This window comes from Mobula hypostoma, chromosome 3 (genome assembly GCF_963921235.1).
Source record: "Mobula hypostoma chromosome 3, sMobHyp1.1, whole genome shotgun sequence".
In the NCBI taxonomy this organism is placed as follows: Eukaryota; Metazoa; Chordata; class Chondrichthyes; order Myliobatiformes; family Myliobatidae; genus Mobula; species Mobula hypostoma.
Genome location: NC_086099.1, coordinates 188,443,699 through 188,461,888, shown reverse-complemented (window position 1 = coordinate 188,461,888; position 18,190 = coordinate 188,443,699). Strand labels below are relative to the sequence as shown.

The 18,190-nt window shown below is 41.6% G+C and overlaps 1 protein-coding gene across 1 annotated transcript in view; it reads right to left on the bottom strand.

The window, feature by feature from the left end:
- The window catches only part of gad2 (glutamate decarboxylase 2), a 113,925-nt gene that overhangs the window by 40,846 nt on the left and 54,889 nt on the right, over positions 1 to 18,190 (bottom strand). Inside the window, exons 7-8 of the mRNA XM_063044264.1 lie at positions 16,769 to 16,881; positions 2,160 to 2,275 (exon numbers count right to left, since the gene is read on the bottom strand). Coding sequence (XP_062900334.1) covers positions 2,160 to 2,275; positions 16,769 to 16,881 — 229 coding nt within the window. The remainder of the gene's footprint in view (positions 1 to 2,159; positions 2,276 to 16,768; positions 16,882 to 18,190) is intronic.

The window sequence follows — 18,190 nt, the reverse complement described above, 5'->3', positions numbered from 1 at the left end:
GATGGAAATCTAAGTGTGAAGCCACCAGAGAAGGGCAGAATTCTAAATGATTATTTCTCTTCTGTATTTTGTACCATGGAGAAAGAGGTGAAGTGTTGGGAACTTGGCAATGTTAATGGAGATACTTTATGAGTAATGCATATTATAGGAGAGGATGTGCTGAATGTGTTAATATATATGAAGGCAGGCAAATCTCCATGTCTGGATGAGGGATATCAAAGAACACTAAGGGTAGCTAGAGAAGAAACAGCAGGAACACTTGCTGAGATATTGCAATATTGCCATCCTCCTGCAAAATGCAGGACGACAAAAGTATAGCAAAATGTTATGCCTTCATTTAAGAAGGGCTGTAAGGATATACCTGGTTATTATAGACTCATTAGCTTAACACCCATGGTAGCTAAGATGCTGGGAATTATTCTGAGAGATAAGATATACCTACATTTGGAAAGACAGGTTGATTAGGGATAGCCTGCACAGTTTTGTGCATAGGATCTTGTCTTAAGGATTTCATTGAGATTTTTGATGAGTTAACCAAGAAAGTTGATGAGGGCAGGGTGTTAGACGTAGTTGATATGGACAACAGTAAGGCTTTCGCTAAGATCTCGCATGGCTTGCTGTTCTGTTAGGTTAGAACACATGGCATCCAAGGAGAGTGAGGAAACTGGCTGCAAAATTAGCTGGATGGTAGGAAACAGAAAATGAACAGAGAAGGATGCTTCTCAGACTGGAGATTTGTGACTAGTGCTGCACCCCAGGGTTTGGTGCTATGCCCATTGTTATTTGTCATCTGTATTAATAAACTGGATGAGCATCTACGAGGACTAATTAATAAATTTACAGAATACACTAAAATCGGTAGTGCAATAGATAGAGACGAGGGGTATGGGATCGTGATCAGCTGGGCGGATGGACTGTGGAATGGCAAATGGAATTTAATTCAGATTACTGGGAAGTGCTATATTTTGGAAGGATAAATCAAAGTAAGATTCTTACATGAAATGGAAGGGCCTTGATTACTGTTGTGGAACAGAGAGACCTTAGATACAGATGCACAGTTTTGTTAAAGTGGAGCCGTAGGTAGGTAGGGTAGTGAAGAAGCACTTGGCATGTTTGCCTTAATCAATCAGGGCAGTGATTGCAGAAGCTGTAAGGTTATATTGTGATTGTACAAGGGATTGGGGAAGCTACAGTTGCAGTATTGCGTTCGATTTTGGTCATCCTATTATACGAAGGATGTGATTAAAATGGAAAGAGTGCAAAAGTGATTTACAAGGATATTGCCAGGGATTGAGTAATGGGCGGGGTGTTAGGTAGGCTAGGTCTTTACTCTTTTGTGCATGGGAGACTGAGAGGTGATTTCATACAGGTATATAAAATCATGAGGAGCATAGATAGGTTTAGCATCTTTTTCCCCCAGAGTTGGGGAATCAAAAACCAGAAGACATAGTTTTAAGGTTAGTGGTGAAAGGTTTGATAAGAACTTGAGCAGCAATTTTTTAAATAGATGACCATAGATATAAAGAACCAGCTGCCAGAGGAAATGGCTGAGGCTGGTACATTAGATATGTTTAAGTAATATGGGGACAGGTAGATGGATGACAACAATTTGAAGGGCTGGGAAATGGGATTAGCTTGAATATACTGTACATCTTGGTTGGGATGGAGAAGTATGGGCCAAAATGCTTTTTCTCTGTGTTGTATAATTCTGACTCGATGATAGTGGGCTTTGATATGATATTGTTTTAGTGCTACATCAACATCCAGGATCAGTACAGCAGCTTTACTGTAGAAATTAGAAGACAATCTGGTAATGGATAGACACCATATAGATATTTAGATGGATATTAGATTATTGTCCAAATGTTTATTAATGTTAAATTAACCGGAAACATTAAAAATGATAAATTGGGATAAACACAAGAGATACTGCAAATGTTGAAAATCCAGAGTAACACAAAAAATATTGTTGTCACTCAGCAGGTTAGGCATTATCTATATAGATGAATAATTAGTCAATGTTTTGGTCTGAAATGCTTCATCAGTTTGTGTGTTGCTCTAAAATGGGATGCAATTCTTCCTTAAAAGGTCTTGACTATATATGCACAATCACTATCTATACAATGTTTCAACAAGAATAAGAAAAATGAAATTCATACGTGTTCTGATGTGAAGGCAATTAGTTTCGGAAGGGCAGCCATTCCTTTTTCTTTAACTTCAGGAAACAGCTTGTATCGTGCAATTAGCAAGGCATACATGTTTGATATTGCTCCACCTAAATCAGAAAATGAGACACATTCAGCTTTTACCATGATGTGGAAGAATGCTAATCCTTATCAGACATGTTGAACCAATAAGTAACTCCCTTTAACAGAAAATATCAGCTGCCGTTTGATTGGACTTTGCTTGAATTCTGTTTCTGCTATTTTGTTCTATTATAATCCTTACCGTAAATGTTTCGATAAAGTGGCATGGTTTTCTGGACCTATCAATTTCAAATAATATTATCACAAGAGTATTGCTGACATTCATAAAATATACAGATGACACATTAATAATTCTATGCAGCCAACCTCTTGAATTGTCATTTTTAAGATTTATATTCTCCTGAAAATCAAACTGCTCACGCTGGAATTCTGAAATGAAAGCAAAAAAATGTTGTAAACACTCAGCAGATTCGGGCAGCATCTGTGGAAAGGACAACGCAGTCAATATTTCAGGCCCAAGATACTTCATTAGAATTAAGAAAGGGAGAAAACAAAGTTAATTTTCATTAGCAAAAATAGATGATTAGAATAAAAGAAACAAAAGGGTGAGATTTAGTTAACTGCTTCTCTTTCCACAGATACTGCCTGGAGTGCAAAGTGTTTCCAGTATTTTCTGCTTTAAGTATATATAACACTGGACAACAAATTTTTTTCGAAAGTGTTGCTTCCTCAGAATTTTTTTTCTGTTTATGATAGACCACTTGAAGCTGAACACAAATGTAACTGGAGACTTCTTGTATCATGAAGGAACTTGCAGAAACAAGAAATTAACTTCTATTCAATATAATGCATTTAATTGCATAATGGTGCTGACGCTTTACAATAGTTCAACTAAACTTAAGGTGTTTTGTTGATGATTTTCATTTGCACTCAGTGATTGAGGCTTCTCACTTAAGCATCCAACAATAATCAGCCAGCATTGATGGATTCCAGTTGCCTGATACAATTTCCCTATGACTGCAATGTCCCAGTGAAAGCTTTCACCAAGCTCGACACTGACAGCAGGGATTTGCGGGGATGAAGTTTAAATGGGAATGCAGAAAATTAATCTTTAGTGTCATGTTGCACTTCATGGTCTTGCGTGCTTGAAGCATGTTGTCAACCAACTGCACGTAGCTTGGTGCTCTGTAGTTGCCAAAGAACTTTTCAACAACATCTTTGAATACCTCCATGCAATTTTCTCCAGTTCCACTACAAGTACTTTGAATTACTTGTGATTGGTGACCTGTTTGATTTGTGGATCAACAAAAATGCCTTCCTTAATCTTGGCATCAGTTATTTTGACTTGAATCATGAATTTAAATAACAAATACAGGTGATTTGAAAAAAAATGGTGCACGATAGGGAAATTTCATGGTGATTTTCATGATCAGCAGCCAAAAATCCATAAGATGCACCCAAAAGTATTCAGGAAGGGAAATTTTTGTTGTCCAGTGTAATCAGCTGATAGATTGCAGCTCTTGCTCTGTAGCAAGTTTCATTCTCTATGTTTTATTTTCCATTTAACCCTCCACTTGACATTGATAGTAAAAGAAAAAAAACTGTGAGAAATAAAGTTGGTGGTGTTGTGGATAGTCTGGAGGGTTATCAGAGGCTACAGTGGGACATTGATAGGATGCAGAACTGGGCTGAGAAGTGGCTGATGGACTTCAACCCAGATAAGTGTGAAATGATTCATTTCGGTAGGTCAAATATGAAGACAGAATATAGCATTAATGTGGAGGATCAGCAGGATCTTGGGGACCGTGTCCATTGGATACTCAAACTTGCTGCACAGGTTGACAGTGCTGTTACGAAGGTGTATGGTGTGATGGCCTTCATCAACCATGGGATTGAGTTCAAGAGCCGTGAGATAATGTTAAAAATATATTAGATCTTAGTTAGACCCCACTTGAAGTATTGTGTTCCGTTTTAGTCAACTCCCTACAGGAAGGATGTGGATACTATAGAGAGAGTGCAGAGGAGATTTACAAGGATGTTGCCTGGATTAGAAAGCATGCCTTATGAGAACAGGTTGCGTGAACTTGGCCTTTCTTCCTTGGGGAGATGGAGGACGAGAGGTGACCTGATAGAGGTGTATATTGAGTGTGTGGAGATTCAGAAGCTTCTTCCCAGGGCTGAAATGGCTAACACAAAGGGGCATAGTTTTAAGGTGCTTGAAAGTAAGTACAAAGGGGATGTCAGAGGTAAGTTTTCACACGGAGTGGTGGGCGTGTGGAATGTACTGCCAGCAACGGTGGTAGAGGTGGATACAATAGGGTCTTTTAAGAGACTCTTAGGTAGGTACATGGAGCTTAGAAGAATAGAGGGCTATGCGGTAGGGAAATTCTAGGCAGTTTCTAGAGTAGGTTACATGGTCGACACAACATTGTGGGCCAATGGGCCTGTAATGTGCTATTGATTTCTATGTTCTATGTTCTATGAAATTAATGACCAATTAAAAGCAATCATGCAAAGTTCTAAGGGAACAAGGGAGGCAGGTATGACTCCTGATCTCAGTTGCTAACTCTAGCTGCTCCTCTGAAGTTTGCCTGACTGCCATCAACGCTCTTACAGGAGAAACTGCTATGAGTTTGAGGCCGCTGCATTTACATTGTCCTGAAAGTCACAGGGGAAAAAATGGGCCTCACGATTCAGCTCACCTGATTAAGGTTGATCAATATTGGGCATCCTAGCTCAGAATAAGATCGACAGAAATTGCTGGAAGTTCTCAGTAACTCACACAGCATCAGTGGAAAGGAAAAAAAGGTTAATTTTACGGCTATTTAACTTTTTCTGTCTTAATTTCAGAATCCTAGCATCTGTAGCTTTTTGGTTTTCTCTTAGTAGCAAAGTAAGTTTGTGTGGTTTGGGTGAGGGGCTATGTGGAAGGTGGTCTTGATTGAGAGGAAGGGATGTGACAGTTTACCAAGACACCTGAGACTTGAATTATTTTAGCGAGAATTAGAAAACGTATGTTCCTTAATTCCCAGTACAAAAAATTCCAAAAATTAAACTCACTTCAGATTAATTTTGGCATTAAGGCCTCTGACTGATTGGTGGGTGCAGGGTACATATGTAAAATGGTCTGATCTAAACTGGCACTCAGGTTCCTAGAATCCTAAATTACATATTAAAATGGGCTACTGGTTGGCGCAGTAGCATAGCGGTTAGCGTTACACTGTTACAATACCAGCCAACCAGATTCAATTCCCGCCCTGTCTGTAAGGAGTTTTAAGCCATAACAACATGTGTTTTTTCGGGGTGCTCCAGTTTCTTCCCACATCTCAAAGATATATGTGTTAGGATCAGTAAGTTGTGGGCGTGCTATGGTGGCATAGAGGAATGGCAACAATTGTGGACACTCTGAGCATATCCATGGACTGTGTAACATTTTTGGATTAGGACCTAAGGAGAGCTCACTGGTAGGTACCTACAGTGGTAATATAATATTGTCAGTCCATTTTAATTCCTTCACAGCCTCATTACTTCCAGTTGTAACAAGTTAAAAGTTTCCCTGTTTAAGTCTACAAGTGTACCATGATCTAACAAAGGTTCAGCTGCTGGATTTTCATTCAAAACATGTCACATTTAATTGGCATCAAAGTTGCTTGTGAACGCAGCAGGCCAGGCAGCATGTCTAGGACAGTCGACGTTTTGGGAGGGAGGGAGCGAGCCCTGCGGAAAGCGGGGGGGGGGGAGGGAAAGATGGACTTAGTGGTGGCCCATCCCTCCCCACTGATATCCATTCATCCCCCCCATCCCTCCCCACTGATATTCATTCATCCCCCCCAACCCTCCCCACTGATCTCCATTCTATACCCCTTGCCCACCCTCTGGGTTTTCCCCCCTCCCCCTTGTCTTTCTCCCCGGATCTCCTGTCCCATGATTCTCTCATATCCCCTTTGCCAATCACCTGTCCAGGTCTGGCTCCATCCCTCCCCCTCCTGTCTTCTCCTATCATTTTGGATCTCCCCCTCCCCCTCCCACTTTCAAATCTCTTACTAGCTCTTCCTTCAGTTAGTCCTGATGAAGGGTCTCAGCCCGAAACGTCGACTGTACCTCTTCCTAGAGACGCTGCCTGGCCTGCTGTGTTCACTAGCAACTTTGATGTGTGTTGCTTGAATTTCCAGCATCTGCAGAATTCCTCGTGTTCACATTCAATTGGGTCAGCTGTCTGCTTTCAAAATAGTTATTGACCTTCCAAGGTGATAGGAGAAACCAGACGATGCACTGAAAAGCCTGAGAAAATCTGTGGTCAACTAACTATTGCAATCCATCCCCGAATAACCTCTTCCAATTTATGAAGAGTTATCCAGCTTCAGTCAAGAAGTAACAGTTTACAGCAACTTCCTGAATCACGGCAGCATTCCCATGCAGTTTTTCAGAAATAAATGGGAACCTCTTGAAAAAGTCTTCTTGCGCAAATATATCCCGGGTTGAAAATTAATATACAACAATGAATAAGTCCAATAACACTACAAAGCAACCAGTTAACTGTTAAATTATGCTAACAAAAACAGAAATCCTGGAAAAACGCACCTATTCAAGCAGCATCCACGGAAAGAGAAAACAAGTTAATATTTTGGACTGAGAAGCCTTATGCTGAACCATTAACTTAGAGTGGTTTTGCAAAGCGAAGAATTTGCATCATTTTGTTCTGCAAATTAAATTCATCTTGAAACCCGCAGTTATTAAACAAATAGTCAAGCACAATTCTTGATAGCCACTGAACCAAAATAATCCAGAAAATAATGGATGAGATTTTTTTTGCCTGTCATGAAATATGTTATAACCATAGATCTATTTAATGAGCATTTAACCAGAATTAATTCAGTAAGGAGCTCAAGTATAAAGGCAGAGCATCTTAGAAACAAATTACTTTGATTTTAATTGTTGAGCAAATCAGCGTGAACTGCTTGTTCAAATAACGGACGTGCAGGAGATGATAAAATTGTATTTGTGAGCTTGAGATCTATATGTTTTAGTGGATTGTAATTTCCAGGCAGAGAAATTAGCTCTGTGTTCAAGCACACAATACTGGAAAATTGTTAATATATTAGTAAATGAAAGAAAACCTTGCAGCTTTTCTCTATACTATTCTTCAATACTTACACCTCTCCCTTAGCCTCTGCCCCATCTAACCTATATAAAGTAAGACAACTGGGATTTCAGATGAAATAACTAAAATATTTTTGCATTCTGATTTCAGATATAACCTCATTGATCATAGATTCATGTTCAATCACATTCATGCTATATATTTGGTTTGATAGTTTATTATATATTCCATATTATAACACTATGGGAGGCATAGATAGGTCTCAGGCTTGTTCCAAGAGTAGAGGAGTCTGAAATATACTGTAGATACTGTATTTGCTCTGAGTGTTTCAACTAGCAAGGAATGGTTGAAAACTTGGTGAAATTCAACTCTGGAAAGATGTGGTGGATATGTTGTACACTTATCCCAGTCAATGGGTAAGAAAAATGAAAGGGATATGTCTTCCTCCTCATCCTTAGATGGTGCCTTAGGACTGAGGATGACTCACATCTGATCTGTTTTTCCGGGTCTTGAGGTGGACACTGAGTGGGAGCAGCAGGCTATTCCAAGGCTGGAGCAAGTGGTGTCCAACAGAGTGAGTGGTGAGTAGAGTTGGGATACAGTCTCTGTAGTGTAGAATTGTAGCCCATTCATCATGATGACTATGATGCCTGCCTACACTAATCCTATTTTCCTGCATGTGGCCTATATACCTTCAGTACTTTCCTAACCATGTACCTTTCCAAATGCTTTTTAAACACTGCCATTGGATCTGCCTCTACCACTTCATCCAGCTGCTTGCTCCATATACCCATCACCATCTGTGAGAGAAAGTTGTCCCTCAGATTGGCTTTAAATATGTTCATTCTGACTATGTCCTTTATGTTTCAGACTCCCCTACTCTTGGAACAATTCTATGACCCATCTACGCTTCCCATAATGTTATAAATATTTATTTGGTTCTCGGCCTCTTGTATTCCAGTGAGAACAATGCCAGCCTATTCAAATTCTCCTTGTGGCCACTCCAGGCAACACCCTGGTGAACCTCCTCTGCACTTTTACTAGTGTTATAATCCTTTCCATGAGTGGGAAGACCAGAACTGCACAGAATATTCTAGTGTGGCCTATTTGAACAGATGAAACATGATGTCCCTCCTCTTATATTCAATACTCTAGCCTATGAAGGCAAGCAAGTAAACACATTCTTCTGCAGTCTATCCACTTGCATCATCAGTTTCAAGGAGCTATGAACTGGTATCCAAGGTCCCCCTCCATATCAATGCTCCCTGCTGCTTACCATGCATTTCCAGCCGGCATTAGACAAGCTAAGTTGCATTTCCTCACGCTTGTCTGGGTTAAATTCCACCGCTTGTACCTCTTCCAAATTTCCAGCTGACTTATGCCCATCTGTACTCTTAGGCAATTATCAACATCTCCACCAATCTTAGGTGTTTTTTTTAAATTTAGAGATACTGTGCAGAACACACCTATTTAACCCGAGCCTAATCACAAGAGAGTTTACAAAGACCATCTACCCTACTAACTGGCACCTGCTTGGACTGTGGGAGGAAGATGGAGCACCCAGAGGAAACCCATGCAGTCACTGAAAGAATGTACAAACTCCTCACAGAGATCACCGGAACTGAACTCTGATCTTTGATGCCCCCAGCTGTATTAGCATCTGCTCCACTTTCAGATAACCGCTGAGCTGTTTCTCCTTTGAGACAAAGTGGAGCTTCCAGTTCAGGAAAAGGTCATGTTTGGGGTTAATTAGCTCTTGATCTCCTGGTCAGTCTCATCAATCCAGGCCTGGTTTTACTTGCTGAAGCGAGAAGTCTTTTACAGGGGCCAATTATTTCAGACTTCAGAACAGCCCATAAACTGTACTGACTGGAGTTCCGATGGAATGGTGGTTAACTAGAAGCATTGTCCATGAAGACTAGGCTTTGTGGTGTCGTTGATGTTATAGCAATAGTTGTGATGTGTGCTGGCAATATCGGAACCCAAGTACGGAGGAAAGACAAACTCCGAAGTAGAGATGGCAATGAGAGTTTATTCATAATACTTCCAAAAGGACATCGGTGGCTCGGCTGAGCAACGCAGTGAGAAGTAACAGTCTCAAAACTAGGACCCTGTGATTAGCACTAATTGGGCATCGCTTAAATAATACAAGTAACACAGAATCCCTCAGCCGATCTAAGTAAACTTAAAAGCTTATACAGAAAGTACCAGGAAACCGCATTACAAAGAGCTCGAGAAAAACACAAGGAGCTCTGAATGATTAATGACTCCCATTAAACAACAATTAACTAATTCAGATGCTCTAAAACCTCAGAGTCCAATGCTCTCCAGCGTCCAGCAAAGGCCCGAAGAGCTCATTACAGACGTGCTCTGTTGATGCTGATGAAGTTGATGGAGATAATAGAACACATCATTCTGTGGCTGGTCCAGCAGCTGCCATTATGCAGTATGCAAAGTTCAAGCTCAAGTTTATGGTCATCAGACTGTGCATACCATATATACAGTAAATGAAAGGGCAATCCTCAGGACCACGCTGCACCCATAAAACATACAGCACACACGGCACATAAAGCAAAGTATAACCACAAATAAGTTATTAAAATATAATTCAAAATGCATGTAATGTGCAGCACAGGCAAACAATAAACAATACAGTAAACAGTAGACATCTCGCTGTCCTTGTGACGAGACATTGGTGATAGCAGGATATTCATTGGTCTCACAGCCTAGGGAAGCAGCTGTAACTCAGTCTGGCAGTCCTAGTCCTGATGCTCCTGTACCTCCTTCCTGACGCTAGTGGGTCAAACAGATTGGGGAATGGCTGGTACGGATCTTCAAATATGCTTCAGGCCTTTCGTCTGCAATGCTCCCAGTAAATGTTGCAAATAGGGGCAAGGGAGATCACAGTAACCCTGTCAGCAGTTGTTACTAATCTCTGTAGGAGTTGATCCACTTGACCTGAAACAGGAGTGTGTGGGCCATGGCAGTCAAAGCTCAAACTGGGCACGGCACCTGATGATGATGATGTAGGTTTTGCAGTCTGATGCCTTTCAGCTTCTGCATCACACAATGATGCAGCTAGACAAAACACTCTCGATGGCAGTCCTGGAGAAAGTTGTTAGAATGGGGGCAGGGAGATTACCCCGCTTCAATCTCCTAAGAAAAATGTATATGCTGCCGTGCCTTCTTTACTAAAAGGAGATGTTATGGGTCTAGGTTACATCAGCTGTTATGTGCACACCAAGGAACTTTGTGCTCTTCACTCTCTCCATGCAGAATCATTGATGTGCAATGCAAAGTGGTCAACCTGCACCTTCCTGAAGTCCACAATCATCTGTTTTGTTTTGTCCACGTTGACACTCAGAGTGCTGTTTTCTTGCCATTTTACAAGCCTCGCTACCTCCTCTCTGTATGCTGACTCACAAATGTTGTTGATGAGGCCAAACCCTGTCCTATCATCAGTGAAGTTGATGATGCGGTTTGAGCTGGATCTAGAAGTGCAGTTGTGAATCAGCAATGTGAAGAGCAGTGGGCTGAGCACACAGCCCTGGGGGGCACCAGCGCTCAGCGCAATGGAGCTTTAGATGCTGCTGTCAAATCAAATTGACTGGGGTCTTTCCATCAAGAAGTCCAAGATTATGTCCTGACATGAGTGACATGCAGAAATCTTCTTCATCCCTTGTGCAATTAATGATATACTCTAGCATGTCATAATACTTGAAGTGCCATCTTGCACTTGTCTCTCTGATGTAGCAGGGTGCTTCTTATAACGAGGCCATGCTCCAAGCATTTGGTCAACAGAAAGACACCGGTTAAGTGAGTCTTTTCTACTTAACCTTTGCCTTGGGTTGTATCCCCTTTCCTCAAGTCACCTGCAAGGATCAGTTAGTCTCCATTTGAGGTGTGGACTGAGGTTTTATCAAGGTTGCAGTTAAACTTCTCCTTAGCCTCATCCAAAGCTAAAGGACGTGGTGTATACACTGAAGACCATGGTGTGTGGATTCAGTGGTGGGATGAGCTAAAGTATCTCACACATTCACTAATACTGTGGGTTTAGTCATTGAGTTGTCAGACAAGCCAATTCATAATGGTTACATCACTTTACCCCTCAGAAGACAATGTACCCACTACCTTATTCAAAAACCCCACCTATTGTTGCTCATTTTCTACACCTCCAGCCCAAGAGTTGAATTTTGCTCTCCTTTTGCTGACAGGCCTACATCATTTGCATCACCACAAATGGTTTCACTCTCCTTGACCTGATTTCGACATGGAGCAGTCTAAAAAAAGTACAAGGTGATATTTATAAGTGTCAATAATGGTGCCAATACCTTTAGGGTGTAATTTGGAATTATGTAAGAAAAATCTCACCATTGAACAGTAGGACAGCTGCAGTGAGACAGGGAATGTTATTTTTAACTGCCTTATAAAAATTAATTAATCACTTTGTCAGCCCTTCCATTATCTACAATGCTGCTGGTCCCTCAACAACTGGGTGAAGTAAATGGTTGCTCGATCTACAGACAGCATCACTACATGAATGACAGATGAAAAAACTTTCCAAATAACGATACAGATATTGCACAGACTCCTCTCAGTGGTGTTGCAGAGTGTTATGGTCCAATGTCGAATCTGATAGCAAGATGGAAACCTAGAAAAAAGATGAATTCGGAGACTTGTTTGGCTTCAAATTACTCTCAATAAAGTGAAGCTGAACGTTAATAGAAATTGGGTCATGTGTGGGAATTTCTTCATAAAATGTTAAAAAAAACAGGTCTGCAGATTGTTGGCTATTTTGATAAGTAACTTATTGCTTTGGGACCAGTGACTACTATTCTATTAGTTGTAAAATTATTATGGGAAATTATAGGGCTGGTCCACAAGTTAAAGCCCTAAATTGGGGCAAGGCTAATTTTGATGGCATTAGACAGGAACTAGCTGGGGTTGATTGTGTCAGGCTGATAACAGGTGAAGAGATATCTGGCAAGCAGGAGGCTTTTAAAAGTGAGATACAGAGAGTTTAGGGGCAGGGCTCTACTTTGTTTGGAGTTTCAGGAGAGTTGGTCTGTCACCAAAGACTTACAGATTTCTGTAGATGTATATTAGCAAACACTCAGAGGCTTGTAGACCCAGCCAGGTTCATCCCGGGCACAACCTTCCACACCAAAAAGGATATCTTCAAGAGGCAGTGCCTAAAGAAGGCAGATTCCAACACTAAGGATCTCAACTATCCAGGACCTGCTCTCTTCTCGTTACTGCCATCGAGAAGGAAGTATAGAAGTCGGAAGACCCACACTCAGTGATTCAGAAACAGTTTCTCTCCTTCTGCCATCAGATTTCTGAACAGTCCATTAACCAATGGACAACACTTTGTTATTCCTTTCTTTTTAACTATTTATTCTGTAATTTGCAGCAATTTAGTGTCTTTGGACTATACCAGTGCTACAAAACAACATGTTCCATATCGTCAGTCAGTAACAATAAATCTGATTCAGAATTCATTACACAATCATTAATGCTCAATTGCCTAAAACTGATCTTGAATTGGCAGCAATCAATGCATGATTTGTTATATCATTATACACATGATTTGAGTCATTCCTTTGAAGTCAGAGGTTGAATTTTCTATTTAGATACAAATACTTATGCAACGTTTGAACAACTTGCTTGTAAAGAGAACTTTTTAGAAGCCAGAGAACACATATTGGGTTCTATCCCCTTTGGTTCAGACCCTTCCCACCTACATCCATGACCCTTCCCATACCCTCGATCTCCTCAGTAACTTTCAATTCCCTGGCCCTGACTGCCTCATCTTCTATCCCCATCACGAATGCTCAAAGTTCTTCACTCCTCTCCTGTCAAAAGAACCAACCAATCCCCCTCCACCACCATCCTCCTCCATCTGGCATAACTGGTCACCACCCTCAAACGGTTTTTGTTTGGCTCCTCCTACTTTCTCCAAACTTGAAGGGTATTCATGGACACTCGCATGCTCCCCAGCAAAGCCTGTCACTTCATTGGCTACGTGGAACAGTCTATGTTCGAAGCCTTCTCCAGATATAGTCCCCAACTCTTCCTTTACTACATTGATAGCTGCATTGGCCCTGCTTCATGCACCCATGCTGAGCTCATCAATTTTATCAACTTTGCCTCTAAATTCCACCCTGCCCTTAAATTCATTTGGTCCATCTCTGACACCTGCTTCCCCTTTTTCGATCTCTCTGTCTCCATCTCTGAAGACTGACTCTCAACCAACTTTCATAAGCCTACTGATGTTCACGATTATCTCCATAATACCTCTTCCCACCCTACCTCCAGTAAAAATGCTATTCCCTTTTCTCAGTTTCTTCATCTCCGCTGCATCTGTTCCCAGGAAGTGGCATTTCATTCCAGGAAATCAGAGATGTCTTTCTTCTTTAAAGAATGGGGTTTCCCTCTCTCCACCATTGATGCTGCCCTCACCCGCATCTCCGACATTTCCTGTACATCGCGCTCACCCCATCTTCCCACCAGTTGTAGAGTTCCTCGTAGCCTTACCTAACACCCCATCACCCACCGCATCCAACAAATTATCCTCCGCAACGTCCACCATCTCCAAAGGGATCCTGCCACTAAACATATATTTACCTCCCCGCCACACTCCATTTTCTACAGAGATCACTCACTCTTTGATTCCCTTGTCCATTTCTTCATCACCACTAATTTCTCTCCTGGTACTTACCCATGCAACCGGCCCAGATACCACACCTGCCCATGGGCCTCGTCCCTCACCTCTATTCAGGGCCCCAGATGGTCCTTCCAGGTGAGGCAACACTTCACCTGCAAATCTGCTGGGGTCATCTATTGTATTCAGTGCTCCCGATGCGGCCTCATCTACACTGGAGAGACCCATCGTGAGCTGGGGGACTGCTCCGTGGAGCACCTTTGCACCATCCGCCATCTGCCACAAGCGGAGTTCAAGAGCCGAGAGGTAATGTTGCAGCTATATAGGACCCTGGTCAGACCCCACTTGGAGTACTGTGCTCAATTCTGGTCACCTCACTACAGGAAGGATGTGGAATCCATAGAAAGGGTGCAGTGGAGATTTACAAGGATGTTGCCTGGATTGGGGAGCATGCCTTATGAAAATAGGTTGAGTGAACTTGGCCTTTTCTCCTTGGAGCGACAGAGGATGAGAGGTGACCTAATAGAGGTGTATAAGATGATGAGAGGCATTGATCGTGTGGATAGTCAGAGGCTTTTTCCCAGGGCTGAAATGGCTAACACGAGAGGGCATAGTTTTAAGGTGCTTGGAAGTAGGTACAGAGAAGATGTCAGGGGTAAGTTTTTCAATGCAAAGAGCAGTGAATGCATGGAACTGGCTGCCGGCGGCGGTGGTGGAGGCGGAAACGATAGGGTCTTTAAAGAGACTCCTGGATGGCTACATGGAGCTTAGAAAAATAGAGGGCTATGGGTAAAGCCTAAGTAGTTCATGCTAGGCACAGCTTTGTAGGCCAAAGGGCCTGAATTGTCTGTAGGTTTTCTATGTTTCTATGTTTTCTAAGCAGGAGTTCCTACTGACCAAACATTTGAATTTTAATTCCCATTCCCATTCTGATGTGTCGGTCCATGGCCTCCTCATGTGCCAAGATGAGGCTATCCTCACGTGGAAGAGCAACACTTTATATTCTGTTGGGATAGCCTCCAACCTGATGGCATAAATATGGATTTCTCTTTCTGGTGAACAAATCTACCCCACCCTCTTCCCCTATTCCCTGCTCTGACCTTTTACCTCTCATCTGCCTATTACTTCGCCCTGGGCACCCTTCTCCTTCCCTTTCTCCGATGTTCCACTCTCCTCTCCTATCAGATTCCTTCTTCTCCAGCCCTTGACCTTTCCCACCCACCTGCATTCATCTATCACCTTCCAGCTATCCCTGTTACCCTCTTTCCACTTTTTTTACTCTGGCATCTTACCCTTTCCTTCTCAGTCCTGAAGAAGGGTCTCGGCCCAAAATGTCAACTGTTCATTTATTTCTAAAGATGCTACCTGACCTGCTGAGTTCCTCCAGCATTTTGTGTGCGTTTTGATTAGGGTAATGCAAATTTGATATGCTCAGAATAAGTATAAATGAAGAAAACTCACTTTTACTGATCTTTGGCCTCCAGTTGACACCATGTTGCTGAGTTGAAGTAATACTTTTAAGAACATGTAACTTGGGAGTAACTGAAAATTTTTGGAGGAATTTGAACTTATTGTATTTGGTGTAAAATCTGCTAAAACCACTTTTACATTATTTCTCTGAGGAAAAAAAAACTTTTGCATTGCGACTTTTAGACCAATGTTACATCAGAAATTTACAGTAAATTCCAAGACTAAATATTTCACTATTTTAGCAAGTATTGTGACATGTTTCAGCTAATCTTGTTACGTATTGACAAAGCAATTGGCATTTTAGCCCGAAAGTCTAAGCAAAGCATAAACTTAGTGGCCACTTTATTAGGTACACTGGTATACCTAATGTACGAGGGGTGACTGATAGGTTCGTGGCCTAAGGTAGAAGGAGTCAATTTTAAAAAACCTAGCACATTTATTTTTCAACATAGTCCCTCCTACATTTACACCCGCGGTCATGGAGCATACGGATCTTGGACCTCCAGAAAGTGTCCACAGCAGGTGTGATTGATAAGTTCGTGGCCTAAGGTAGAAGGAGATGGGTTATTAACTTCAAACTTTCTGCATAATCACTCAAAGAGTTGACCTGCATGTGCATGTAATGAGAGCTGTATAATTCATCTCCGTCTACCATAGGGCACGAACTTATCAATCACCCTCGTAAATAATCAACTAATTATGTAGTAGCAACTTAATGCATAAAAACATGTAGGCATTGCCAAGAGGATCTGCTGTTGTTCAGACCAACTATCAGAATGGAGAAGAAATGTGATCTAAGTGACTTTGACAATGGAATGATCATTGGTGCCAGATGGGGTAGTTTGAGTATCTCAGAAACTGCTGATCTCCTGCACATTTCATGCACAACAGTCTCTGAAGACTACAGACAATGGTGCAAGAAGCAAAAAGCTTCCAGTGAGTGGCAGTTGTGTAGGTGAAAATACCTTGTTAATGAATGGGGTCAGAGGAGAATAATACGTGTTACAACAGTGGTGTGCATAGGTGCATCTTTGAACCTTTAAGTGGATGGGTTACAGCAGCAGAGGATGACACTGGTTTCCACACCATTATAGAATAAAGTGGCTACCAAGTGTAAATCTCAACTATTCCAAAAGGGTGAAAAAGTTTCTAAAGAAGTCATAACTGGATTCTTCTCTGTCTTACATGTGGTATAGTTTGGAAGAGATTACGTAATTATCTAGCACCTTTTCTTTTTAATCTGGTGAGTAATGACATATTATTCCACGGCTGCTATTCTTCCTAATTTAACAGTACCAGAAAAGTAAGTCACAAAGTCACATGTACCAGGTGAGAATATTCCATCTCCACATCCTCCAGGCCAGCCAATCATTTCCCTCATTTTCTTCAGCGTGATGTATTCCAACAGAACAAACACTGGTGCAATCTCATATGTGAACCTGAAGATAATTCACAATAAATAATATTGCATTAGTATGATTCATATTACTTCCTGGTGGATAAATGAAGACTGCTATGCAACAGCAAACAAAGTTAGTGTAGACTCATGAAACAACACAGAGGGTGAGTAGTCAAGTGTCTACTATACTCTGCTGTCAGAGAAAATGGTTAAGCAAAGTGATTGAAGTGGTAGATGCGAATGATGGTTTTCAAGGTGAACAGAGAAGGAGATCCAGCAATGAGCTCAGTTCCAGAATATCAGTCTGTACTGACTCAGGGCCATCTCGAGTGCTTCAGTGATTCATCTCTGAAATGAGGTGATTGAGATGAGATGACGGCTCTGTAATGAAGCAATGTAGATTTTCCCTGAAGAGCTTGAAAGATGCACATGCAATAAGAATGAGAAAGTGCACTCTAAACCTATCATAGAAAAGATACTGCCTCTTTTCCTCCCAAAGATGAGGAGTAAGTCCATGGGATAGACGTGTACAGCACATATTGAAAAACTTGGCACAAAAGCTTGGAGCGATAGTGCATGAGGGAGGCCACTTGGTCAATGATATCAAAGATGACTCATTGTCAGAGCTACACAATTAGTCTAACTCTCCATTTTTCTCCACTGAACTGTGACATATCTAACTGCACTTTGAAAGCAATTACCGAACCTCCCTTTTGTGTAGTTCGTGCCACATCCAAATCACATTTTTATAAGGATCAGCACAACCTCTTACAATGCAATGGGAGAATTTAATAATGGTTTACGGTTGAGAAAGTGAGGAGAAACTGAACTCGTGCCCTTTGATTTCCTAATCTTTGCTTTCAACTGTTTGCTAACTCCACGTCACACTCCATGGAAGGTTGTAGAACATGATGAGGGAAGACGTAATGAACATCCAGCCATCTTCCAGAAATCACTAACCCTTAGCTAAATGGTATCTCCAAGTAAACCAAACACTCTGATGATCTGTTACTGACTATATGGAGCTCCTTTTCGTTCAACATCTGGCTCACTGGGTGCTAATTCCTATCTCATGTTCACTCACTAAGACCTTGGTTCCTGTATTTCCTTTAATTGCATTGGGTTCCTCGTTCCCTGGCTCCCTGTAAACTTACCTGGTTTTGCTTCCCACAGTCTCATGAAACCTATTGGGACTGTGTTTTCCAAGCTCCCTCTGAACTTAGCATTTCACTGGACAATTTATAACTCTTCATCGGGACTGACGAAGGGTCTCCGTCCAAAACATCGTCTGTCTACTCTTTTCCATAGAAGCTTCCTGGCCTGCTGAGTTCCTCCAGCATTTTATGAGT